This window comes from Canis lupus, chromosome 5, assembly GCF_011100685.1.
Source record: "Canis lupus familiaris isolate Mischka breed German Shepherd chromosome 5, alternate assembly UU_Cfam_GSD_1.0, whole genome shotgun sequence".
Taxonomy (NCBI): Eukaryota; Metazoa; Chordata; class Mammalia; order Carnivora; family Canidae; genus Canis; species Canis lupus.
Genome location: NC_049226.1, coordinates 79169563 through 79196726, shown reverse-complemented (window position 1 = coordinate 79196726; position 27164 = coordinate 79169563). Strand labels below are relative to the sequence as shown.

Below are 27164 nucleotides of genomic sequence, written 5' to 3'. Positions count from 1 at the left end.
TCAGACAGACTTTATTATCTGAAAGACATTCTGGTATCCTGGATACCAAGATATGATAAACTTTGGGATACCTTATTAAAATCAAAAAGTTCTCTCAAATGCATTTCTCAGATCATTGAATCTCTGTGAAGCTATTTTTCAGTTTATGTGAATGGTGCTTACTGAACCTACAGCTAATCGCTAATTTCCCAGGACCTCTTTAAAAAAAAAAAAATTTCCTCCCCCCCCTAGATGCTATTCAGCAACCATTGAGTCTGTTCTATAACTGTGGGGAACTTGCATTATATAATCTGCAACATATCTTTTTAAATCTGTTATCACTTTATCCAAAATATGTAATTCTTTCCCCTTCTCTTGCTTTATATTATTTCTGAGCGTTTTCCATCACTTAATGTTCTGTTTCTTTGTGGTCTCTCCCCGACAACACTGTACACTGAATCCTGTTTGTTGTTGATTCCCTAGCATCTGTACATAGTAGGTGCACAGTGAATAATGAATGAATACATTTTTCTGTTTATGGTCTCTGGAATCTGCCTCTTTTTCTTTAAAAAAAAAAAAAAGGATAATGGGCCTGCCATTTAATTCCTTAGAACACCAACCCCCACTCTTGTTACCTCTTCTGTGTGAAGACCTCCAGGTGACTGTCCATCCCTCACCCTATACCACTCCAAAAAAGGGGCATGCGTGTGAATAGGCATGTAGTTTTTACACAGCAGTCCTAGACTCCCATGATCTTTGAACAGTCCCAGGTAGGTAAAGATTGAATTTGGGTGTTGGATATAAGGATGTTCTGGAGTTCTCTTTAAAAAAATAGACTTAAGGGGATCTCTGGGTGGCTCAGCGGTTTAGTGCCTGCTTTTGGCCCAGTGCGCGATCCTGGAGTCCTAGGATCGAGTCCCGCATTGGGCTCCCAGCATGGAGCCTGCTTCTCCCTCTGCCTGTGTCTCTGCCTCTCTCTCTCTCTCTCTCTGTCTATCATGAATAAAAAAAAAATAGACCTAAAAGAAAAATGTCATAGGGGTGGCTCAGAACACAGACTGCACAGCCAGATGATGGTTTTAGCTTTTAGGCTATATAACTTGTACAACCTCAGTTTTCCCATCTCTAAAATGGGGATGTAAGCAGCACCTGCCTCACATAGCAGTTATGAAGGTGGTGTAGTACCCACAGGCTTTGACGTGATGCCTAATTCAAGAAGTGATGGCTTCCCTTACGATGGCTCTAATTTTAAAAAGCTTCAGGAAAGAAAGGCACAAAGGAGGAAATGAAGTCACCCATAATCTCATCCCCAAGCAATGACCGTTTTAAAAGTTATGATACAAATCTCCTGTGTTTCCATATGCAGACCTATATGAGCTTCATTCACTTAGCATCTGCTGTGAGCATTTTCCCACGCCTGTAAGTAGTTTCTTTAAACAGTGATGTTTTATAATGTCTTATGGAACTCTATGCACTATAATTTATTTGGAGAGCCCTTGTTTTGCCAGGTTTTAATTTTTCCTGTTAAGAATGTTATGATGAGTAATATTTTATCTCTGTGCGTCTCTTGGGTCATTTCCTCAAATGGGGGAATTGCTAAGTCAAAGGGCATGTGCATTTTTTGAGGCTTTTGATACCTATTGCCAAATTGCCTTCAGGACAGCGATGCTCCCTGACTCGCCCTCCAGCAGCGCGGGTTGCTTCTGGAGAATCGTGCGCCTGCTGGGTCACTTCTCTCTGGCGATGCCCATGCCGATGCCCAGTGGGTTACTCACAGAGGCAACACTTTCTCGCAGTCTGGATTCTCTTGTTTTTCCTCTCTTCCCTTTTGTTTCTTTTCTTGGTTTTCTGCCAAACAGCCTCTTGTGAAAGGACCGCCTAATTAACCCTGTGCTAATTAACAATTTAAAATTACACAGTGTGACTGTTCATGTTTAATTCTCTGGGAGCTAGAGCAACAGCAGGAACCCCCTCCCCTCCCTAATAACTATATCCTGCCTCCCCTGCGCCCCCTCCAAGCTTCTCAGTAACTGTTGCATTATACCCAGCCCTGTCTCCTTAAAGGAATGTAACAAAACTGTCCTTTCACATCTTCTCAGTAGAAAGAGGGAGATGAATGACTTTGTTAGTGGTAGGCCCAGTGGTATGGAGTTTTTTCATTTTTTGAAAAGATTTTATTTATTGGATGGGGGTGGGGTGGGGTGGGGTGTGTGGGGGGAGCCCAAGCAGGGGGAGGGACAGAGGGAGATGCAGACTCCCCACCGAGCAGGGAGCCTGATGTGGGGCTCCATCCCAGGATCCTGAGCTGCAGGCAGATGCTTAACCCACTGAGCCACCCAGGTGCCCCAGTTTTATCGTTTTAAACAATCTTTGGAAAATAAAGACTGCTGTTAGCAAAGATGCAGGGGGCTTTACAGATCGGTTCCAAGGGAATGGTAACTTGTGTAGAGTAAGCGTGGGGGCTTTGATGAAGATGTTGGAACTTTGCTGTATAAGATGACTTCTCAAACGGCAGATTTAAACATGAAGCAGAGAGAATGAATGGGAGAGAACTGGATCATTCCTGTGTCTCCCCTTTGACAGGAAAGATGTGCTCTTTTGAAATTTAACTGAATTCTTAAAACCCTGCACATAAACACAAAAACCATGTTGAGTACAACATGGGGGGAGTCCTGAGTAGAATGTGTCTGTGTTTATAAGGGAATTTAGGGTCATAAGCATCAGAAGAGAAGCAGGCTGCAGACAGAGTTGTGGGTTTGTGATGTGTGAGCTGGCCCTGGTGTGAGTGAAGGATGAGGAAGGGGGTGCAGAGCCAGGGATGGGTGGGGGTGGGGGTCTGGACAGAGCTGCTGCTGGGGCTGTGTGGGGACCCTCTGGGTTCCCAGGCTGCCCTCTATAACTGAAGATCATTGATTTTACGGGAAACCGTGTTTACAGACAGAGTGCTGATCGACCTGCCGAGTTGACTTCTGCCTCCTTAAGTAAGAACTACCTTTTTCTTATTGACTGGCTGATAAACAGAGCGAGAGGGACAGCTGGCTGGGTGGGGGAGTTCTGGATAGCCTGAGGTCTTTAAAGGATTGGGCAGGTTTAAGAGATTTCTTCATCTCTATCCTCAGGACCCTGCTGGTCCACCCCATCCTTACACCTCCCTGGGACTGGTGGGAGAATCCAAGATTGGCCCTGCCTGGTTACCTAGCAGTCCAGGCACTAAGCATGGAAAAGATGGCAATCTGGTGAAGATGATGTGAAGCAAAGAGCATCTCAAGCTTTAATGCCTGTCCCCAGGGGAAACATGTTAAAATGCAGATTCTGATCTGGAGTGGGGCCTGAGGGTCTGCATTACACAGGCTCCCTGGTGAAGAACGCTGCTACTTGTCCTCGAGCCACATTTTGCTTAGCAAGGTTATAAAAGATTCTGCTTGTCGTGGCCAGCAGGCATTGAATTCAGGAAGCTCTGATCCTGAAGTGGGATCCTTCTTTCCCACTGGTGTCTTAATGGGCTGTTGCCACTCCTTGTGAATGAGTGGTAACTCACGTGGCCTCTCTTTGGGGCAAGTGTCACCACCACGGGGTCATCTGTCTTTCAGAGGTGGCCCCAGTGTCATCCTTTCATGACACTTCTTGCTTGGGAATAGAAAACCAAGTTAGGCGAGTTTTTAAAAGTCCCAATCATTTAGCTGGATGAGGAGGAGGTGGTGGTGGTAGGAGAGAGCAGAGCAAGAAAAGCCCACCAATTAATTGGTAAACGCTTGCAGGTTTCTCTGGCCTAGCCCAGGCTGGAGAGGAGATTGGCTTTGCTGTCGATACACAAGTCCCTAGTGAAGCATCAAAGCTGTTCTCCTTTATCAATCGTGGCCTCCCCTTCCAGCATGTTCCTGTAACTTACCAAGCATTTATGACATTGATTTTACAATCGGGCTGTTAACCCTCCCGCCCCTTCAAGCCTGCCAACCTTTTGGGCCCGAGCTGCCAATCAGATGTCGTCCAGCCAATCAGGTGCATCTTAGGAGCCACCCTGGATTCTCACCTGTATCCCAGCTAAGCCTTTTGAAGTTCCACTGCATTTGCTGTTTGGTTTGGTTTAGTGTAGTCATCTTTGTTTAAAATCAATGTGCCTTTTCTAAGGTACGTGGAACTTTGTTGTTAATGGATTTGGAGGTTATAAGCTTGAGAAGTGGAGTGTCTGTGTGTGTGTGTGTGTGTGTTTTGAACAAAACAGGACACGTTCTTCCAAAAAGTTATTTTTTCCAGACTTTTTGGTAAACCTGCCTTCCCTGTCTTTTCCCGAGGGGGAGCTGTTGGCTCACTGTGCAGTCAAGAAACAAGAAATGAAAAAAGAATGGGAAGATGGGGGTGGGGTGGGGGAAGAGAGAGACCAAACTCAGCCAAAACCTTCATCCGATGTGTATGAATGAGATGTTGGTGGAGAAGCAGCCAAGTGTTCTCCAGGAAGGAGGCGTGGCCTGGGGAGGGGTGGCAGAGGGAGAGTGGCCTGGGGATTTGCAGGCGAACAATCAGGGCCATTACAAGAGGCTGAGTTGCCTGTGGGATCCGTGCAGGCATGTGATGATGTGACCGCAGGAGCAGAGAGGTGGCGGGGTGATCTGATGCCTCCCTCCCGGGGATGCAAAGTCTCAGAGGGCAGACTCGGCTCCATGGCACTTCGGAGCCCGAAGCAGAAGAGCCCCGGGGCTGAAGGACAGCTGCTTGAGCAGCTACTAATAACTGCGGGGCAGGTGTGGAACGGGGGCCGGCCGAGCCCAGCTGCTGTCTCAGCTTGCCGCTGAGATCCCCGGCAGCAGAAACCACCACACCAGTGGTCACTGGGCTCCATCCAGACAGGGCAAGAATGACGCTGCCGGAGGGGCAGCCGGCCAGTCGAGTCTTCCCAGATACATCAAGCTCAGATTTTGTACCATCACGTTTTTAGTCTGAAGCCAGCTCACTCACAAGCAGGGGATGTTCTGTGGGTTTGGGGGGGAAGAGATGGGATTTTGGAGATCTGCCTGCTGTTTCGGTGTCCGGGTGACGTTGGGCCTGTTTTTACATTCAGCTCCTCAGTTTTACTGCTTGTCAGTGGTATGGTGCTTCCCAGACCCAGAGAGGACGTATGTAGCCACAGGTTCTATTCAGGCTTGCAGAGCACGTCTGAGCATGCAGCCCTCATCACTGCCCTTTGAGCTTCTCAGACTAGACGTGTGGCCGGTAAGCGCAACAGCAGCTCCACCTCTGAGTCTGCCAGCGTGCCCCCACGCAGGCCTTTTCTGGGGGTACACGATCCTCCTCCTCTCGTCCGTCCCTTCCTGGTGGTCCCTTGGCCCGCAGACAGTGTGGTCAGCCAGCAGTGACTCGGTGGTGGCCAGCTGTGTGCCGTCGGCCCGCCTCTCTGTGTCCTCGGCCCGGCCTGGCGAGGTGACACCATCCTCTTCTTCCACCGTGGCTCGAGGCCGGTCCTCACTCGAACGCTGTGCTTGCAGAGAACGGAAAGTCGAACTGGTCTCTCCAGGGGTAGAGCAGCCGGCAGTCCGAAGACAAAGAGGGAGTCTCCTGTGTGCCCCCCCCTGCCCCGTGCTCCCCACTCGTGCCGCAGACCCTGGCCTTAAAGACGCTGGTGCCACCCGCCTTCCGCGCGCTCGCTGGACGGCGTGGGGAGATCGCTGGGGTCCCCGTGGCCCTCGCGGTCTCTGTTGTGGGTGTGGACGGAAGCCTGTTAGAGTGCTCTGTGCGGGACCTAGCCTCGGCCCTCCTAACCTCTTTCCTTTCTCTCTCTCTTCCCCCTCTCTCCCTCCTCTCCCCCCTTGCCTCCGCTCTTCAGGTCCGATCCGTACTGGGTGCAATGAAAGCTCCACGCAGGCCTTACCATGGAAGGCTGTGACTCGCCTGTCGTCTCGGGGAAGGACAATGGGTGCGGTATCCCTCAGCACCAGCAATGGACTGAAGTCAACAGCACCCACCTCCCCGACAAACCCAGTAGCATGGAGCAGTCCACAAGCGAGACCCACGGGCCCCTGGACAGCCTGAGGGCCCCCTTCAATGAACGCCTCGCGGAGAGCACCGCCTCGGCCGGCCCCACCGCCGAGCCCGCCGGCAAGGAGGTCAGCTGCAACGAGTGCTCGGCCTCCTTCGCCAGCTTACAGACCTACATGGAGCACCACTGCCCCAGCGCGCGCCCCCCGCTGCCCCTGAGAGAGGAGAGCGGGAGCGACACCAGTGAGGAGGGGGACGAGGAGAGTGATGTGGAGAACCTGGCTGGGGAGATAGTGTACCAGCCCGATGGCTCGGCCTACATTGTCGAGAGCCTGAGCCAGCTGACCCAAAGCGGGGGCGCCTGTGGCAGTGGCAGTGGGCCTCTCCCTTCGCTCTTCCTGAACTCTCTCCCCGGGGCGGGGGGCAAACAAGGGGACCCTTCTTGTGCTGCACCAGTCTACCCACAGATCATCAACACTTTCCACATAGCCTCATCCTTCGGGAAATGGTTTGAGGGCCCAGACCAGGCTTTCCCGAATACCTCAGCCCTGACGGGTCTCAGCCCCGTCCTGCACAGCTTCCGCGTTTTTGACGTGCGACACAAAAGCAACAAGGATTACCTGAACAGCGACGGCTCTGCCAAAAGCTCCTGCGTATCCAAAGATGTTCCCAACAATGTGGACCTGTCCAAATTCGATGGCTTTGTGCTCTACGGCAAGAGGAAGCCCATCCTGATGTGTTTCTTGTGCAAACTCTCCTTCGGGTACGTCCGTTCATTTGTGACCCACGCGGTGCACGACCATCGAATGACCCTGAGTGAAGACGAGCGGAAAATTCTTAGCAATAAGAACATCTCCGCTATCATCCAAGGGATCGGCAAAGACAAGGAACCCCTTGTAAGTTTTTTGGAACCAAAAAACAAAAACTTTCCACACCCTTTAGTCTCCACAGCTAACCTCATAAGCCCCGGACACAGTTTTTATGGTAAATTTAGTGGCATTCGAATGGAAGGGGAGGAGGCTCTCCCAGCCGGCTCTGCTGCTGGCCCCGAGCAGCCCCAGGCTGGCATCTTGACCCCCAGCACCCTCTTGAACCTTGGCGGGCTCACCAGCTCGGTCCTGAAGACCCCCATTACCTCAGTCCCCCTGGGGCCTCTGGCCTCCAGTCCTACCAAATCCTCAGAGGGCAAGGACTCTGGGGCAGCAGAAGGAGAGAAGCAAGAAGTGGGTGATCCCGATTGCTTCTCCGAGAAAGCAGAGCCAGCCGAGGAGGAGGCGGAGGAGGAAGAGGAGGAAGAAGAGGCGGAGGAGGAGGAGGAAGAGGAGGAGGAGGAAGAGGAGGAGGAGGAAGACGAGGGTTGCAAAGGACTCTTTCCAAGCGAGCTGGATGACGAAGTGGAGGACAGAGCCCATGAGGAGTCTGGGGCCGCGGCAGGTAGCAGCAGCAAAAAGGACCTTGCTCTCTCAAACCAAAGCATTTCTAACTCCCCCTTAATGCCTAATGTGCTCCAGACCCTGTCGAGGGGCACAGCTTCTACTAGTTCTAACTCTGCTTCTTCCTTTGTTGTCTTTGATGGTGCGAACAGGAGGAACCGTTTAAGCTTTAACAGTGAGGGCGTCAGGGCCAATGTGGCAGAGGGCGGCAGGAGGCTGGACTTTGCTGACGAAAGTGCCAATAAAGACAATGCCACAGCACCAGAACCAAATGAAAGCACAGAGGGCGACGATGGGGGCTTTGTCCCCCATCACCAGCACGCTGGCTCCCTCTGCGAGCTTGGGGTTGGGGAGTGCCCCTCGGGGAGTGGCGTGGAGTGCCCCAAATGCGACACGGTCCTGGGCTCCTCCCGCTCGCTGGGCGGCCACATGACCATGATGCATTCTCGGAACTCATGTAAGACACTTAAGTGCCCCAAGTGCAACTGGCACTATAAGTACCAGCAAACTCTGGAGGCACACATGAAGGAGAAGCACCCAGAGCCGGGGGGCTCCTGTGTCTACTGCAAAAGTGGGCAGCCCCACCCTCGGTTGGCGCGAGGCGAGAGCTACACGTGTGGTTACAAGCCTTTCCGCTGTGAGGTGTGTAACTACTCCACAACTACCAAAGGCAACCTCAGTATTCATATGCAGTCCGACAAGCATCTCAACAACATGCAGAACCTGCAGAATGGAGGCGGGGAGCAGGTGTTCAGCCACTCGGCCGGGGCGGCGGCCGCAGCTGCAGCGGCGGCGGCGGCCGCGGCGGCCAATATCGGCAGCTCCTGCGGGGCCCCCTCGCCCACCAAACCAAAAACCAAACCCACCTGGCGGTGCGAGGTGTGCGATTACGAGACCAACGTGGCCAGGAACCTGCGCATCCACATGACCAGCGAGAAGCACATGCATAACATGATGCTCCTGCAGCAGAACATGACCCAGATTCAACACAACCGCCACCTGGGCCTCGGCAGCCTGCCCTCGCCCGCCGAGGCCGAGCTCTACCAGTACTACCTGGCCCAGAACATGAACCTGCCCAACCTGAAGATGGACAGCGCCGCCTCGGACGCGCAGTTCATGATGAGCGGATTCCAGCTGGACCCCGCCGGGCCCATGGCCGCCATGACGCCTGCTCTAGGTGAGGCTGAGCGCGCGTGTGTTTGTTCTGATGACTTGAGTTTGGGGAGAAGTGAGGATAGACTGAGGTCCCCGTTGATACGGTTGGTTCTGTCAAGTCCTGTGGATGCGGCTGGTTCTTAATTCTCTCAAGAGTTGTTTGGTGTGGCCTCGAGTGTCTGATGATCAGATATTTTTCTCAAGGACCCCCCCTCCGTGTGCGTCCAGCAGACACACGGTTCCACTCTGGCTCCCACAGGCCGGGATGAAAATTTAAGTGTTGCCTCTAATTTTTGGCTTCTGGTCTACTCTCCTTTCTCTTCCCGTCCTCTTTTCCTTCGTCCCTTTCCCAGTTTGAAAACTCGCCACGATTACCTGAAGCTTTGGGGCTCCATTCGATGTTCACTGTAACTTCCAGGACACTTGCAGCTCGAGTTTTAAATGGGGGACAGTCCTCTCCGTAAGAGCAACTCAAAACCGTAGCGTGCCTTATTCAGATAACTAAAGGCTGGGTCTGTGCGGAGCGGGGTGCCATCCAGATACGTTGCTCAGAGTTCTCCAGCGTGTTCATGAGGATCTTGGTGAAGGAGACCCGTTCCTTTCCTTTTTTGTTTTGCATGAGTTGTCAGTGATAGGTATAGTTGGGAATTAAATTGCCCTGGGAGTGGTGTGCTAGATGAAAAATGAACAAATTCTAAAGTTGTACATCAAAGAAAGTGAAATTTTAACATCCGCTAGATGCTGGTTATCAGAGCCTTTGTTACCATGACAAAACAACCCATGTTAGGGAAGGTGAGTTGGCTGTGTCCGGATAGAGGATCTTACCATCTGGTGTCATAGATGTAGAATGGGATCAAGGGGGTAGGATTTGGATGCCAAAACCATGAGTCTTTGCATGAAAAGCATCGTGTTCACTTTTAGGGGGAGAGCTTCCGTAGCAAGAAAATGTACGGGTCAGTTTCATGAGGACCATGTGATGGTTGGGCCATTCCTGTCCCCACCACCTGTCCTTCAGACAGGCATTGCCTGGGTCCCTATCCCCTGCCCCTGCTAACCTCCTGGGACCAGTGGTAGCGTTGGCCTGATTAAACAGTATTCCCTTACCAACGTGGGAGTAAGTTCTCGGCAACCAAGTGTGAGCGTGTATCTTGATTCTGACATGGTTTAGGTTAACGCCAGGGGCCAAGCCTCACCAGTCGGCATGTCTTCGTGTGGTGCTTTAGTGCTATTTGTTGTTGATGAGTTATATTTTATAGCACTTAATTTGTTTTTTCCTGCTATGCATTTAAATTTGAATCCTTGCTACTTTAATCTTGTTTTCTATTTTGGAATATTGACCTGTGGATCCTTTATTACCAAACGATTTGAAGATGTTTTACCAACTGGTTAATAATGGATGCACAGGGATCAATCATCTTATCTGTCCCCAGAGTGAACCACAGGGGATACACACCAAAGGGTGGCATCATACTGTAAGACTTTTTTTTTTTAAGCCTCTGGGAATTGGGGTTTTCTCATCTGGAGATTTAAAATCTTGGGGAGGCAGATCTTGGAGTAAATCAAATATAATGTAAATGGAATGAAGACACAGAAAATGGATGGGTTCATACTGGGTCAAAGTGAGATCTTTTTAATTACCTTGAAAACCAGTAATTTTGACTAAGGCTTGAATTAAGGTGGAAAAATACCGTGCTTTTTTACACAAGTGTCTGTGAGTCTGCAGGGCATCATGCATAATGGGCATATGGCAGATGTAAAAGAAACAGAAGAATGAATCCCTGTGTTCTGGACGTGCATAGCTGATCCATACTTGATTTTTTAAAGCTAGCAGAGCTTTTTCTTCTAAGGACCTTACCCAGGTCAGCCAAGCAAAGGCCCTTCAATTTTCAGAGTTACTGCCTATCAGCCAAGGTCAGTCTCTGGAAACCTCCTGGGCCCACCTCAGGCCATAAGAGCCGCTGAGATGGAGCGAGAATCACAAGTACTTTATCCTGAGTGGGTGAGGGTATGAGAGCACGTATCCAAAGGACTTACGGTGTAAGTCAGATGACCTCGATAGGAGCCAACAGATGCAGACGTGAAAGAGCCATGACATTCAGTTCTGTCTGCAACCCTACTGATCTTTCCATTAGGCCATTTGTGAGAAGGCTGTAGGTGTTAGGAGGTATTGCTGGGCTCCGCAGGGGGAGAGACATTTTTGTGAAATACACTCCTGCTTACAAAGTTACTGTTGGCCTACTTCCTTTGACAGAACCTTCTCTTTTGTGATATCAAGCAGATGCTGATTCTGGGGATGCCTTCTTTCTGGAGGGCTCGAAGGAGAGGGTCAGCACCCTTGGATCTGGTCTGGTTGGTTTTGCTGCCATTTGTAGATACGATATTAGGCTTGAGGCCATCTGAATATCCTTCCAGAAAGCCCTTTAGATGATACAGTTTACTTATTTAATTTTAATGATTTTACATATTTATTCATGAGAGACCCAGAGAGAGAGGAAGAGAGACACAGGCAGAGGGAGAAGCAGGCTCCCTGTGGGGAGCCTGATGCCAGACTCCATCTCAGGACTCTGGAATCACAACCTGAGCCAAAGGCAGATGCTCAGCCACTGAGCCACCCAGCTGCCCGATGATAAAGTTTAGAACAGCGCTGAGAAACCGGTAACTTGCAGGGGCATCTGCCTGTTACCCAGAGAACCAATTGGCTGTAGGACACCTGCGTGAGGTTTAGTGGGTCCTCTGCCTTCTGTCTTTGAGTCTAGAAGGTGTCTTTTAATCCACAGCCTCTCTGAAGGTGTGCTAATTCACAGACTCTTGTGCCAGGGTGTAAATTCTAGTGCTAGACGTGGGTGCCCCCTCAAAGACAAGGTGATCTCTCCAGCGTAGCTCAAGAGTAAACCTCTGTTGAGTTCTCACTCACAGAGGGCTCTCTTCCTAACTTCCTGTGCACTGGGCTAGGTTCCTCCACTTTTTCTTCTTGGGGGCTGAATTAGTTCCCTCTAGCTCTTCAGAATTGTAGGATTCTAAGCCTTGGGTTTGTTCCTCCAAGGTATAGTTCTCCCAGGGAGTTTTGGCTTGCCTGTCGCCTTCATTTCACTGCTTCTCTGTGTCTGTCTTTGATTTGCATTTCAAGAGCTTGGAATGGGAATAGGGACTTATTTCCTCTGTATGTTCTGAGGATTTCTCATTTTTACTCAGGCATCCAGCAAGTGACAGCTGAATTTCTCTTTAGAGCAATATTGATGTGCTGAGGTTAAGTTTAAAAAGTGGAGACGATGTGATGCTTCAGGTGGTTGGCATCAGAAACAAATATATGTTTGCTCCTTGTCTTACCCTCTGGGCAGTTTCCGCTTTTACTGAACACCGCGTGTGTTTCATGGATGCTACTTGGCCTTCTTCCCCATTAAGGGACGGAGCTTTTAGGCTTTTTTTCTCTTCTTTTTCTTGTCCTAAAAAGAATGTCTTAGTTACGGCTCCTCTCACCAGGGGAGATGGCAAGGGAGAAGACAAGAAAAAAGCTTCCTGAGCCTTGTGGAATGCACGTGCAAAAGATTTCTGTGGCTTGCTAGATTGTCCACAGGCTTCACACACAGCCAGACTGCTCAGTAGAACCTGTAAGTGATCTCACTAGACGTGCCTTGTGTAGCATAAATAAGAAAATCATTAAAAAAAAATCTTTTATTTGATTAGTCACTAACTTGGATTGTAATCAGTCGTTTAACAAAAAAATAACCTCAGTCCAACCACATGTAAAAGGTCAAGTCTGAGTATCACTTGGGGAGGGGTAGGGGCAAGCATAATAGCTCAAGTGTGCATGTGTTTGGGGGAGAGGTGGAAACCAGAAGCCAGTGCTCAGCGTCCTGCTTGACAGTATGCTGCTAGGTAATGGAATGAAGATTGCTCTTTCTGAGCGTTTTTCATGATACAAGTAAGAGTTTGCAGTATTAATTACCACCGGTGAATGAGAGCCCATCCCTTGGTTAATGCAGGACACTGATGGGCTGAGAAATAACAGGGGTGGAGAGGGAGGAGCAGAGCCTTCTTCACTCTTTTTGGGAACTGTTTAGCTGACCTTTGCATTTCATTACTCCTCTTGACCCATTTCCTTAACCTGTAACATTTTGGTTCCCTTTTAACCTTGTGCTGCACAACATTTGTGCAGGGGCCTGGGTACTCTCTAGAGGCTCAGTGAGGAGAAGACTGGACTCTTGCCCTGAAGAGGCTCTCTGTACGAGTCTCTGCCTGTGGCTGATGACAACAGAATGTGACATGTCCCATAGCAGACCTATGTTCCATGCATTGTGGGGGCTCAGGAAAGGGAGTGACTGTATTCTTGGGGAATCGTGGGAGGAGCTGGCACTGTTGACGGGCAGTTAGGATATTAACCTGAGAGGTGTGCCAAGGAACAGGGGAACCGTCCCCCAAATCTCAGATTTAGAGCTACATTCTCCACTGCAGTAGCCACTAGCCATATGTGGCGATCTAAATTTGAAAGAATTAAAAATAAATAAAAATTCAGGTTTTTGGTTGCAATTTAGCCGTGTGTCAACTGTTCGGCAGCCATGAGCACATTAGACAGGGCGGGAAGTTCTGTTGGGCTGCACTGCGGTAGATACATTCTGGGCCTGATTCTGATTTACCATGAAGGCTTCATATCTCAGATTACAGCTGGAACTAATTTCCAACTTTTAGAGTTTCTGATTTTGTTGTGTCCAGTGGATGATGTTTATTCCTGTCTTTTCTTGGATTTGAGTGAGGGACCGAATTGAAATATTCAAGAGAATATGGTTCTAAGTGTTCTTTTTCCAAAAGGAAAAAAAACCCCACAACACCATGAAGCCTTCTACAAGTTTCAGAATGTCCCTAGGAAAGATCTGAACACATAAAGTTGAATTTTTGGGGGTGGGGGTGGGGGATGGTGTTTCCGGTTAGCAGCACCTTGCAACACTTTAAATGTGATCTTTCTTCTCCTGGAACCTGGGTTGAGGGTGGGGGAGGCTGGGTGGCGCCGGCATTAGGGCCGTAGCTGTGAGCCTAGTCTCTGATTGTCTTCTCCTCTCCTTCCCTGCAGTGGGCGGTGAGATCCCCCTAGACATGCGCCTCGGGGGCGGGCAGCTGGTGTCGGAGGAGCTGATGAACCTGGGCGAGAGCTTCATCCAGACCAACGACCCGTCGCTGAAGCTCTTCCAGTGCGCCGTCTGCAACAAGTTCACCACAGATAACCTGGACATGCTGGGGCTGCACATGAACGTGGAGCGCAGCCTCCCAGAGGACGAGTGGAAGGCTGTGATGGGGGACTCGTACCAGTGCAAGCTTTGCCGCTACAACACCCAGCTCAAGGCCAACTTCCAGCTGCACTGCAAGACGGACAAGCATGTGCAGAAGTACCAGCTGGTGGCCCACATCAAGGAAGGCGGCAAAGCCAATGAGTGGCGGCTCAAGTGTGTGGCCATCGGCAACCCAGTCCACCTCAAGTGCAATGCGTGTGACTATTACACCAACAGCTTGGAGAAGCTGCGGCTGCACACGGTCAACTCCAGGCATGAGGCCAGCCTGAAGCTGTACAAGGTAAGACCCGGGCTGCCCCCTGGAAGGCGCACGTTGGGTCCCCGGGACTTGGGGATGGACGGGCACGGATGACAGCCCGTGTCACGGCGGATTTGGTGCCTGGTTGGTGACTGGGTGTTGGAAGGGGAGCTGGCATCCGCTTCCTCATGAAGCCCTGATGTGGTGGCAGCTTCTGGTGACTGCAGGTTCTCTTTGAGATGTGCCCCATTTGGAGGGCAGCTTGATACTGAACCCCTCGACTCTTTACAGTTGGCTTTTTCCCCGACAGTTGTTCGCTATGGCTTTTGTGTACCTTTGCGTTCTGGTGCTACCCCGTGCCCTGCGTGCTTTGTTTTCTCCTCTTCTGTCTCGTCCACTCCCCTCCCCCTTTTATCTTCTCTCCTGGACGCCCCTGGAATTCTTAGTTCATTTATTTGTTGGTTCATTGATTTGTTCGTTCACTCCTTCAGCAGATACATGTCGAGCACCTGCTCGATACCAGGAGCTGTTCTGGATGCACAGAATAGACCAGGAGATCCCTGCCCTCATAGTGCCTCCATTCTTCTGCAGGGAGATGGGTGATAAACACGATGAATAAAATACGGAGTTGGCTGGAAGGTGGCACATGCCGTGGGGAAAATTTAGGATCATTTGATGGGGCTCCTTTGTTCTTTGCCCCTCTGCTTCCTTGTCCTGTGGCCCCTTCTCTTCCTCATGTTTACATTTCCTCTCTCCTGTTCCCCTGGGCCTCTCCCGTCCTCCATCCTCCTCCTCTCCCACTGTCCTCTTTTCCTTCCTTCCTTCCCACCCCTCCCTGCCCCCTCCAGGCTCTCTCTTAGTCTATAGACAGTAACGGTGAGGAGGAGGTGCTCACATACTGTAAATAGTCCTTTCACTTGCGAGGCAGAATTGCTCCAGACGTTTCTATTGATTTTCACTGGACTTAAAGCCTCACCTTTTTCTCTAATCATCCCATAATGGCTTTAGTATGAACAATCAGGTACAAATTGCCATAAATCTGCCCAGCCTCCTCCCACACACCGTCCACACCCTCACCCTCCCTTTGCATTTTCTCCCTTTTACCATCACCCTCCCCTCTTGTTGCCTTCCACGCCAGTTCCCACATCTTTGGGCCAAGGGAGCCTTTCTGTTGACCCTGACGTATAGTTTCATCCCCTTCCTACTCATGGCGATTTTAAAGGGAGACTCCAACGAAGGAAGACTTCAGGTCCTTTCCCCATATCAGTCTCTGCCGAGGTTGGTAACTGTGATTCATTTTACAATTGCTCGTTTTCAGCTTGGTGGGAGGCCTGTGTAGCATGGGTCAGAAACCATGTTAGGGAGAGGAGGAGAAGGCCGAAAGAACAAGGTAGTGGGAATGGAAGGTTCCGGAATTGACTGCCGACACCAGTGTGAATGGGCTGGTGTGGTGCAGTGGGGGAAGGTCTGCACACCAAGCAGCCAACCCTCGTTCTAAGTGAGCAAGAACCTCCCTGGATGGATTTGTTTTGTCCCCCCATTGAAAGAAAAGGCTCCTTGTGATCAGTTTACGTTAAAAGTCTGAAGTGGCCATAGGGTGCTGCTGATGTGGTCAAGAAAACCTGATGGAAAACCCATAGAAAAAAACTGTTTCCAGAGGACCTGACTGAGCAAAATTAGTTCAGTTGTCCGTGTGGCCATGGAAGATCGTATGCAACTCTGATGGGGGTTGTTGAGAAGTGACAAGAAGCCAGCCTCTTCCGTCCGAGGGGATAAAAAAAATGCCCTTTAGATTATAAAACGTGCATGGTGGTGATTAACTCTCCACACTGCATCCTCCAATAAGAGTATATATATAAATATATACACCACACCCTTGGCTTTGCTTCTGGAGGGCCTGGACGTGGTGGATTCACTGAGATGATCCCTTATGGTCCCCAGACCACTTCACAGGTCACACCTAACGAGTCAGGTTGAGGCAGTTTCTGAGGTGGATGTAAGGGAAGCAATTTGTGTGTTTCCATATGTGTTTTGCTGAACTAGGGACACTCATCCTCCCCAGCCTTATTTCTCTCTCTTTCTCTCTCTCTCTCTCATTCAAAAGATGGAGAAATCTCCTGCTTAATAAAAGGCAGGTGGAACGGCCATAGATACTGGGGTACAGGATAGAACTTGGGAGCTGGTGCTTGAAGGAAGTCCCCCGACAACGTGCTTGGCTGGCACAACCCCCGGGGATGAGCACCCCCCACATTCCGAGCAGAATTCCCTGTGTCAGGAGCCGTGGGTCATTAGTCTGGTCTCATTAGTCCTTGGGTAATGAATGTCCCTTGGCTTGCTGTGGCTCTGCTGTGGGGGCAGGGAGCTCTCACCCACTCCCGAATGACAACACAAATGGGCTCGTTCTGAGACTTGAGCCAAGCCTTTCTGGCCCACAGTGCGATGAAAGCAGGCTTCTCTTGCCACTGAGGGGGCTCACTGTCATGGGGTGTCACGAGTCTGGAGATTTGGGGTGGGGACTGGAGGTGGTTGAGAGTCAGTTTTTCTCTAGGCCCTGGTGTGGCCTGTAGTAAATGGAGATTGATTGCATGTTATTTTTCCTCTTGCTAATGTAATCCATTAGCCCAGCACATGCATAATCAGTTTAGAGCACAGTTAACTGGATGTAATCGAGTTCTTTACTGTCTGCTAGAGAAACAGCTCCAGATGCTGCTGACCTGGGGAGGGCACCAGGCTTCTCACACAGAGCCCTCCTTACTCACCCCTTCCCCATGGCCCACCCTCATCCCCCACCCCCAACCCCCTCCCATCTTTGTCCCTGCCCTACCCCATCCCAGGTCTTTTGGTGAAGTATTCATTATTGGCCAGGGCAACTTCCAAACTTGGTTTCTGCAGCACCTGCTCAAGCAGCCATGATGTAGTGGACTTCCTAATGGGTCTCCCAACCCTCTCTTTCAACTGAGGTCTTTCTTCCCTCCTCTTCCTTTTTCATGTTGGAGGACACAGAATAGCCGTCTCAGGAGATGCAAGCAGAGGCGTAGCTTTCTGGTGTGTCGTTTGACCTCACTGGTCCAGAGTCCCTTCTCTTGGTGTCATAAATGCTGGGACATATGTTGCTCTATTAAGACTGAGATGCTTGAAAGCATGAGATAATTTCTCATCCGGACTGAGAGAGGGTTTCGTTAATCCAGTGCCTCCATTCCACCTCCCCAGAGAAGAACAGAACCAGACAAAAAACCCTGGTGCTATTATCACCCTTGCATGGAATTGTCAAGTTTTGATTGTGTGAGAGACGTTTTTAAATCAAGATTCCTTTCCAGTGAATTCTTCCTCCCTGCCTCCTAGAAGTGGAGGGTATGTGTGTATGTGTGTGTGTTTGTGTGTGTGTTGGTGAGGAAGGGGGCCTTGAGCTGGGGAGCCCCAGGCATTGGATGGAAGCTGCTTCCTTTTGTCTGGGCCCCTAGGTCACTTTGTGAAACACTCAGGATTGAATTCCTTGACAGTTTTTTGGTGTGTCTTCAAGCGTGGTGGGTCCTCTGCCCATGCTCTCACACCTGCAGTTACTGGGCGCACTGTGATTGATCGAGCCAGTGGGAAGGCCAGCAGCCCAGTCCAGCTTAGAGGCTGGGCTTCTGGTTTCCATCTGCTGTGATTCACCTGAGCCAGAATGGAAGCGTGTTGTGGGAACGGTCTTTGTCTCCCATCAGGGCTCGAGCTCCAGAATGTGAATTCTGCATCTTTTGCTTTCCCATGTATGTGGATCCCTCCTCTCTTTGAGGACCTGCCGGCTCTCCCTCTGTCTCCACCCACACAGATGCGGCATGCTCTTGCCTACCTTGAATAGAGGAGTGGCCCACACTGCGCCATTCTCCATGCTAGCATAGGCCCTAAGTCCCCAGCGTGTGCGTTCCAAGTTGGTGTGGGCTCTTATGTGTCTATGTGGACTTCTCCGCTATGTGACAGCCATGGCGAGCCCTCTGAAATTCGTAGTGTCTTCTGCTTGGGGGAAGAGAGTACAGAAAGGACAGTTGGCAATCAGTGCACACCTGCCAACGGTTAGAATCTGGTTTTCCCTTTGATATTTTTCTTAACACCTGAGAGCCATTGGACTGGAAATCCATCAGCCTTAGCAGATAGATTAAGACCCCACCAGAGTCTATTACTGAGAGAGTTCCCAGCTGAGATGCCTTTGATTGGACCAAGCCTGAAGGTTTCATATTAATCTTAAATTATACGCAAAGGAGGTCATCTCCCATGGAGTTGTGTCTGGGCCCCATGTGAGTTACCTTGGGCCAGCTGGGCAGAGGGTGAGACATGAGCTCTACTTGGCTGAAAGCAGGAAGTAGGGTATGACACCAAGTAACTAAAAACACCCCCCAGCCCCCACCTAGTGGTCTTTAACACTTGCCACCCTCTTGGGATTCTGCAAGGTGAGAGGAAGTAGGAAACCCTCCATCAGACTCCACATGACTTGAGAATCCATCTTCTCAGTTCTTTCCCTGACTCATGAACTCATTAGGGCTCACTCCCAGCAGAGTCTTTAAATTCATCATAGGGTGGATGGACAGATCAGAATATGTAGAACAAATCCGACAGAGACTTCATTTACAGTCTTCATTCTTTGTGTGCTCCTTTATGGTTACACTTGGGGGGCAGTTTGTCTTAGGAAGACAGCTGCATGCTTCATGCCCATAGGTGGTGACTGGTAGCCTTTGTCTGGCTATGGAAAGCAGAAAGCATAAATCCTCTGGTGAAGCTCGCCTCCCTCCCTGTCCTCTCCTCCCTCGCCCTGCTATGTGTTTGAAGCGCCCCGGCAAGTGTCATCTGGTTTACATCGTCATTCTGGAACTGGTTTCCTCAAATCTTGTTTTCTCATTAGGTTGATTTTTTTTTTTTTTTAAGTGCATACTTTTGCCTTCTTCTTCCCATACCTTGGTGCCTTCATCCAAAATTGAAAGGAAGGGAATGTTTTCCTGTGGTTGATTTAGGAGGTGTGAAAAGCCAGATGTTTTGGTAAATTCTAGCCCATTTTGTCTCTGTGCCCTCTGTCTCCGAGAGTAGCTAGGTGTCTGAAGTTCATTTCCCTCCCTTGATTCCTGGGCTCATGGATGTGAGCCTCCTGGAGCAAGGCTCAGAGGTTGCACACAGGCCCCATGGTCGTTCCCACGGGGACTGAGTTGGCTCTGGTGGCATTTCTGACCACCGGTTAACTTAAAGGGGTCCCTAGTAGGAGGCTTGAAAGGTCACATCTTTTTTGGAGGGAGTGCTCATGCCCTGACAGAGTTAATCCTTCACTGCTGTGGTTCTGTGGCCATTATATTGCCAGTGTATGCAGTGTGAATGTGCTCTGTGAAGAGGTTCCCACGCCCTCCCTTCTTCTTAGAACAGTCCCACCCACCTTGATCAGTATCCACCTACCCACCCTCCCTCCTCCATTCCCTGCTCTCCACTCCCCACCCCGCCCACCCCAACCATGGGTATCACTTCATTCAGAACATTCATTCAGTGGACTGGCTGGCTTTATGCACAAGCTTTGCCTGGATCTCTGTGGTTCTAGTTTTGTACATACCCTCATGTCAAGACGGTAAGGTCAGCGTTATGTTTTGGCTCTGTGCTTTAGGTGCCACTTAACTGAAATCTTATTAGATGTGCCTAGTTTTAAAAAGTCCAGTATTAAATATGCCACCATTGAACAGCTGTGACAGCAACACGCTTTTTTTTTCCCCCAAATGCTTTTAATAGTTTTGTTTTCTGCCCCCCCCCCCCCCGCCAATCTTTTTTTTTTTTTTTGTGCCTGGTAAAGAGCTAATAAGACCCTTTTAGAATATTATTATATTCTTAATGATTTCTTAGTAGACTGGCATTCCATGTTTACCTCAAGTGGAAGCTAATGATAAAATGTGGATTCCTTATATTTTATGGTAAAAATAATTAGTATGAGTAATGCATGTTCACTGTAGAAAATAGGAAAAATTCAGGCAAACGCAAGAGGAAATAAGTATCAACCCAATCCTACCATACAGCAAAGTATTTTTATTTCCTTCATTTTGTGTATAACAGGCATTTTACAAAATTGGAATAATGTTGCATATGTACTTTTCTAATATTTTATAATATCTTTAAATAACTTTTTAAGTGGAAGTCCTTTTTTTCCTCTCCAAATCACTGTTAGGTTTAGATTATATCCTTTTAAGCTTTTTTCTCTGCTTACACTGATAGAAGTGGGTACATGTACATACTATTCCCTTAAAAAAGCTTTATAGACACAGGTTGTTGCTTTCAGCTTTTTTTCATGTAACTTTTTATCATGAACATCACTCAGGTCAGTACATACAGATCTAGCTCACTCTTTTATGGCTACGTAGTGGAATAGTAGTATTCCACATATTAACTGTCATGAAAGCTTACCAGCAGAAATTCTGATTCCCTCACTACAAGTTTATAAAAAAATCATCAAGTCTTTGCAGTTTAGTAGGAGTTATGAAAAAAAAAAAAGAAAAAAAATGCATAGCAGTTTTGAAAAAATTACTACAGAGTTGGTCTTATGCAAAAAAGAAAAGAAACAATAAAAGACCTCGGTCTCAATGATGGACAGGTAGGTTATGTGCCTGCCGTGTTTTGATACTATAGACAGTGAGGTAGGGAACAGATGGGTACATATATCTGTCTACACTTGCGCTGTCCCAAGAAGTGGGGTCGTTGGATTCTGGAATGTAATGCCAGCAGATATTTTTTTACTGCCTCTTCCGACAGAAGGTGACCATTTTATCCCCTCCCTGTTAGGTGACGCCCAAAGCCCCAATGACCGACATAGTGTTGTTACTTTCCTAATTTTGTCCAATAACATGGGACCCTTTAATTACTAGATAGGGCGAATGTTTTTCCATGTATTTATTGGTCATTTGTTTTTCTTTGGCAGCATCCTGTTCACAGCCTTTGCCCTTTGTTTTTCTTGGTTCTTTTTTCTGATTGATTGGCAAGAGCCAGGTGTATCAGGGCTGACCGTCCTTGTGTGCTATGGACATTGCATTAGTTTCTCCTGGTCTTTCATTCACCTTTAACTTAGCTTATGAGGCATTTTAACATCGAGGAAATTTTCGTTCGTATGATGTCCAATCTTTGCATCTTTTTCCCTTACGTTTCTAGCTTTTCTGTTTTCCCAAGGAGGCTCTCTCGGCAGCACTATGACATTATAAAAATAATGGCACCTATACGGCATTAATTCCAAGCTGGGTCCTATTACTCAAGCTTTCCATATATTAATTGATTGAATCACCTGTTAATTCACCTGTTTTTAAGTGGGGAAAGCAAGGCCGAGGGAGGTTACAAGTCACAAGCTAGTGAGTGTTGAGTATTATTGGAGTGAATGTTCAGACCCAAGCAGGTTGGTGCTACTTGACCGATATTTTCCTCAATACTTTCCCTCTCCACTTAAGTCTTTAATCCATGAGGAGTATATTTTGTGTACGGTACATCGTAAGGACTCTGTTTTTCTGTCTTGTGTGATTGAGGACTGTACTTTCTTTTAAAGTGGATGGTTGATCGTCCCAACAATTTCTTAAATAACCATCCTTTTCTAGCTGATGTAAAAAGCCATGTTTATCGTCCCTTTTTGTCTAAATCTTACAGAGCCGATTTAGATCAGTCTGAGCATATTTACCAGAGTGGTGTTTGTTGAAAGCGCCGTGGAAGGAAAAGAGGGAACCGAGAGAGACGATTACAATTCTCTTTTCAAGACATGTAAAATCCTGTGGATGAAATTTCTTCCTCCTACCTTTTCCTGTTTCTCTCCAGCATGTTCCCCAGGGTGAAATTCCTTGGATTGATTACCTTCATCAAATTCACTAGGATGAGGGAGTCTCCAGGAGAGACCAGATTTGGGAGAGGGACTAAGTTTCTTATCGTTCTTTAATGGAGATTGGGCTTAACCAAGTATCTTTAAAAAAAAAAAAAAGAGAACAAATACTGAAACTTCTAGAAGTTCTCTTTTCTGAAGTTCTTACTCAGATAACAAGGAGACAGCCTAACTCTGTCCACATATTTCCAGTATAAACTGTTTTCAACTACTGGTGCTAAGTCTCCTTTTGATTTCCAGAGGTGTGCCAGAGTTCCTGATTCAGGCTGAGAAGCAGGGAGGTCTCACTCCAGATAATCTAATAGCTACCACATTATCAAAATACTTGAAAGCATCCACCCTCTCAGTCCTCAAGCCCAAAGCCCTAGATCTTCTTGTGGGAGGAAAAATCTCAAACTGTCAGTCCCCTCCAGCCATGGAGAAGAGAAAGTCACACTTGGGGAATGCTTTGCACGAATGCCATCTGGTGTCCTAGGGGTGCTCTGTAACCCGGAGGAGAGTTTTGCTGCGGATATTCCATTGCCTCCACATTCCAGAATAATTCCACACATTACCTTCGTTCCAGGTAGACCCACTCTAGCAGGAAAGCAGTGCCGTAGAAGGGAACAGAGGTGCAAACCCAATTTCCAATCCTTCTAACTGGCTGAGGACCTGCTCTAAAATGACTTATTTGAATACATTTAGTCCCAGCAGGTGTTGCTGGGGTGTTTGTTTGTTGTTGTTGTTTTTTTAAAGATTTTATTTATTTATTCACGAGACACACACAGAGAGAGAGAGAGAGAGAGAGAGAGAGAGGCGGAGACACAGGCAGAGGGAGAAGCAGGCTCCATGCAGGGAGCCCGATGTGGGACTCGATCCCAGGACTCCAGGATCAGGCCCTGGGCTGAAGGTCATGCTAAACCGCTGAGCCACCTGGGCTGCCCTGTTTGTTTGTTTTGAAAGGGAAATTATAAAGGAACAATTAAGCATTGTCAGGAATACTGTCAGGAACAGGCAAGAGTTTTATTTAAATAGTGACATAATACCCCTGAACCATAGTCTTAATCCTTGTTCTCTTCATAACTTGAAACTGCAGATGCCATGTTACTTGTGGGGTGGGAAAGGCTGTTACTCTGAAAACTAGCAGTGAGTCCTTTTAAATACTTTAGTATTTAATAAAATTAGTGGGTTTCCAGCACCTGTTTTAAAGGTAATCAGCATGTAGGGTGAAAGGTAAAAATGTTGGACAGAAAATCTGTTGCTCACAGCCATGTTGGAGATTATTGAGACCAGGGAGGGACATTAGGGTGGTGACCCCGAGAACTGAACAACCACAGTGGGAGCCTCCAGGGAGAGGCACCAACTTTAGCAAATAAAAATGTGAAATACCCAGTTACATGGGAATTTCAAACAACAAATAGTGTTTTAGTTATACGTATATCCCACAAACTGTCATTTCATTGGCTTATCTGAAATTCCCATGTAACTGGGTGTCCTGCGTGTTTTATCTGGCAGCCCTGCCTTCGGATGGTGAAGGAAAAACTCTTTCACAGCATTGTGCCAACAGGCTCAACAGGAGCATCAAGAGAGATAAGTGGCTTCCTTGTTGGTAAACCTCTTTTTTTTTTTTTTTTTCAGTGATTCCCAACAAAAGAGGAAAATGACAACCGCCTCTAATGATGATTTCCAATTTTTGTTATTTATAGAAAACTGTCATATCAGATTTTCACATTTTCTGCATTAAATAAAGTGCTTTTCCTATAATGAAATCTGAAATTTTCTCCAGAGCTATTTGTTAAAATTTGCTTTTCAACAATTTTTTCATTATTTCCTTTTACTGAAGTGCTTTCATGTCACACAGCGAGACAGACGTCAGAGTGCCCAGTTGAATCCACTGCAGCTGTGCCAGATGCTTCACCTCACGCTCGGGCTCGTCTGGCCTCCCTGAGCACTTGTTATTTGTATGTAGTTGTTAGAAATTCACAGTACTTGAGCCCTGGCCATTGTACACAGAAGACCCCAAATGCTTCCCATATAGAAGATGCTAATAGGAATTCCTGAAAGTAGATTTGGACTGGGACTAATCATCAAGAATAATCAGGGAACTTTCTCTAGGGCCCACGTCCTCATCTTATAAAAGGCAAACTAGTTAGAAGGTTAGAAATGTTTATCTACTGATAGTGTTTAGTTTGTAACCTGTTAATTAGCAGGGCAGCTTCTCAGCCCCAGAACGAGGCCTCCAAAGCATACCTGGTCTCTTAGGTCAACAGTTTTAACCATCTTCTCGTTCGCCAGGACAGCCTTGCATTGGACTTGTGGGAGGGATTTCCCATCCACTTGCTGTGCCCATTGAGTCTTGCTCTCTCTGGTGACAAGCTCCTGCCTGAGGAGTGTTGGGTCTTTGTAACCACGCCTGAGGTGACATATTGTACCAAGTAGGCCTTGTTTCCCTGTCCCTCGGAACGAGGCAGGAGACTGGGCATGGGTACCTGTGGTTCTGTGTTGGGATGTGTCCCTGGACCTGTCACTGTCATTGGCTTTCCTCTCGCTGGTTCAGGCTCCAGCCCTTTGGATAGCATTCCCCTGCATGGTCTCTGGAACACAAATGAACGGGAAAAGAATTTCTCCCTTTGGGTCAACAACATTTAGTGAGTGCCAGTTTCATGCTAGGCTCTGGATAGGATTTTGTGTAGACTCAGGCTAATGAAACGTATTACTTTTTTTTTTTTTTAAAACCCATTTTGTGTGGGGTGCTCGTTATGAGTAGTATGCGCCAGGAGTGTGTTTTGCCTCCCATGTCTGTGCTGTGCTGTATGGTGACCTCCGCCACCGCTCCTTATTTCTGCTCGCAGTCTTGCTTCTTGATCTGCGTTTGGCCACAGAGTGCCCTTTGGCCAACCAGGGGGAGATGAGCAGATAACCGGGCGTGGTGCTGAATTAGGCAAAGATTATTCTTCCCGAGACTGGGGGCCTGGGACATTTTCCTGATATGTTCTTATTCCTGTGTATCTTCTAGCAGCCCCCCAAGGCAGGGCAGATGACACAAACCACCGCACCCTGGTGATACCTTTGACAGCTGAGGAGGACAGATTCCTGAACAACCTCACGGCTTTTCTAACAGGATTCTGTTGCCCTTACATGTCGGAGGGGCAGCGGCATCACCAGGCTAGTGGTTGATGGAGCAGTCTTGGTGCACACATGTAGTTTTCAGCCACTTTGTTCCTGGCTCTTACATAGGTGCACCCTTGGGATGGTGGTAATGATGTTGGCGTTTTGTGTTGGTTCCTCATTTCCCCGTGGCCCTTCCGAGGGAGAGCACGGGTCCTGCAGAGGTTCTGCAGGTGAGATGTTGGGGTTCCTGAAGATCTCGGAAAGGCTCTGATTTTATTTAGGGCAGAGACTGTCCTAGTGGGCTGACCCTGTCTAGCATTGGAACTCCCATTGCTGGGGTGCCTGGGTGGCTCAGTTGGTTAAGAATCATTTTTCATCTCAGGTCATGATCTCAGGGTTCTGAGATTAAGTCCTGCATCAGGCTCCCTGCTCAGCGGAGAGTCTGCTTCTCCCTCTTCCTCTGCCCCTGCATCGGACTTCTGCTTTCTCTTGATCTCTCTCTTTCTCTCAAATAAATAAATAAAAATTTCTAAAAAGACCCATATTGCTGATTTAAACTAGGGCTCCCACAAGCTCAGTGCTCCACATCCCAGGCTCTTAATGAACCAGTGGCTACCGAGGGCCAGGAAGGTTCTCTGAGCAGTATTGGCAGGTGTTTTTCCCATGCCTAGGGCACTCTGTGCATATGTGTGGCGGTGCATAACAGTTCCCGGCCAGCTCTGGTGTCCCCCACGCCGAGGTGGTTTTTCAGCGTCATCTTCCCGCCTCTGCTGGGCCTTCGTGTTTCCATATTGCCCTCTCCTACCACCTACCAAAAACAGATGGTTTTTGAAAATGATTAAAGACAGAAGGAGCTGCAGGAACATTCCGAGGCTCTTCCAGGCGGCCAAGCCAGGAGGCGTGGGTCCCTGGACTACCATTTCCTCAGTGTCCTAGACGTTAGTCCGCCGGCGTGACTGCAGCCAGCTGTGCTTGAGGAAGTGCCGTGGGGAGCCTTGTGGCTGGAGGCATCTGCCTGTGTGTTTGTTCCCTTTCTGGTCCTCAGATTAGGATCTCACCAGTGTTATTATTTTTGCCCAGACTGGGTTCCCGTTAGTGATGGCCATAACTGCCAGGAGAGGAAGACTGAATGGCTTCTCCGGGGACAAGAAATCTATACTTTGTCCAGTAACGTGTCCAATGTCAAATCCAAATGCTGCTCTGTCCATCTCCATCATCTCGCTGTGATAATTTGCACCTCTGAGCCTTTGGTGCTTTGAGTTTATCCAAAGTTCGGACTTTTCCTCTCTGACTTTGTAGCTCCCAGAGGATCCCAAAAGTCCCTTTGATGTTTCTGCCTTCTCACTGCCTCCCACAAACACTGTCACATGCTTTTCTTCTTTGCCTGGCCTGTTCTTTATTTCTCTTGAAGTGTGGCATTTGGAATAAAACCTCACCTGAAGAAGTCTCAGCAGTGACAAAGCCCAACTCCACCGAGGGGAAACTAATTACACAGCTAATTAATCCAACAGATGTCATCGTAAGTGCTCATTTCTTTATAACGTGGATGCACACATCCCGCATTGCTGAGATGGGCTTTGGGCCTATTGCAAAATGTCTTTTTTTATTTTTTAATCGGACTTTAAGGATGAGTCTCTTACCTGTCCCACCTTTATGTTCTAGTGACATGGCCCTGCTTTTCCAGAAAGCTTTCTCCTTCTCCTGCAGCCACAGATGGTATCTCTGCCCTGAGCACATGTCACAGCATTTGGCACCAAGCTGGTCTGCATGTCATGTGTTAGTTTGTTTCCCCAACAGGTTTTTTATTTTATTTTATTTTATTTTATTTTATTTTATTTTATTTTTTTCCCCAACAGGTTTGTAAAGCTCCTCCGCTTTACAAAGAGGCAGGTATGAGCTGCCTCTACCATCATGGGTATCTCTCAGGAATACAGCACAAAGGAAGACACATAGACACCAGGAGAGGGTACAGATTTCTTTCCCTTCACCTCATTGTCTTTCCTGAAAGCAGGTTCATTCACAATGAAAGTAGCCAAGGCACGTTTGAAAGGAGCAGTTTTGCTGTCAGATGGTTAAAAAGTACAGAACACCCATGATTTTGTTAGTAGAATTGAACAACTTGTGTATTCTTGGAGGGTAAGGAGGCGTGTCAGGAAGCAGGAGGG

The 27164-nt window shown here is 48.3% G+C and overlaps 1 protein-coding gene across 2 annotated transcripts in view; it reads left to right on the top strand.

Moving 5' to 3' along the window:
* The first annotated feature begins 5784 nt into the window (after positions 1-5784).
* ZFHX3 (zinc finger homeobox 3) overlaps positions 5785-27164 on the top strand; it is a 159212-nt gene continuing 137832 nt past the window's right edge. Inside the window, exons 1-2 of one of the 2 annotated variants that reach the window (XR_005360121.1) lie at positions 5785-8559; positions 13603-14099. Coding sequence is in view for 1 of the 2 variants with exons in the window: in XM_038538466.1 (XP_038394394.1) it covers positions 5844-8559; positions 13603-14099 (3213 nt within the window). In the remaining variant the exon portion in view is untranslated. The remainder of the gene's footprint in view (positions 8560-13602; positions 14100-27164) is intronic. The other variant, XM_038538466.1, reaches the window with a different exon arrangement.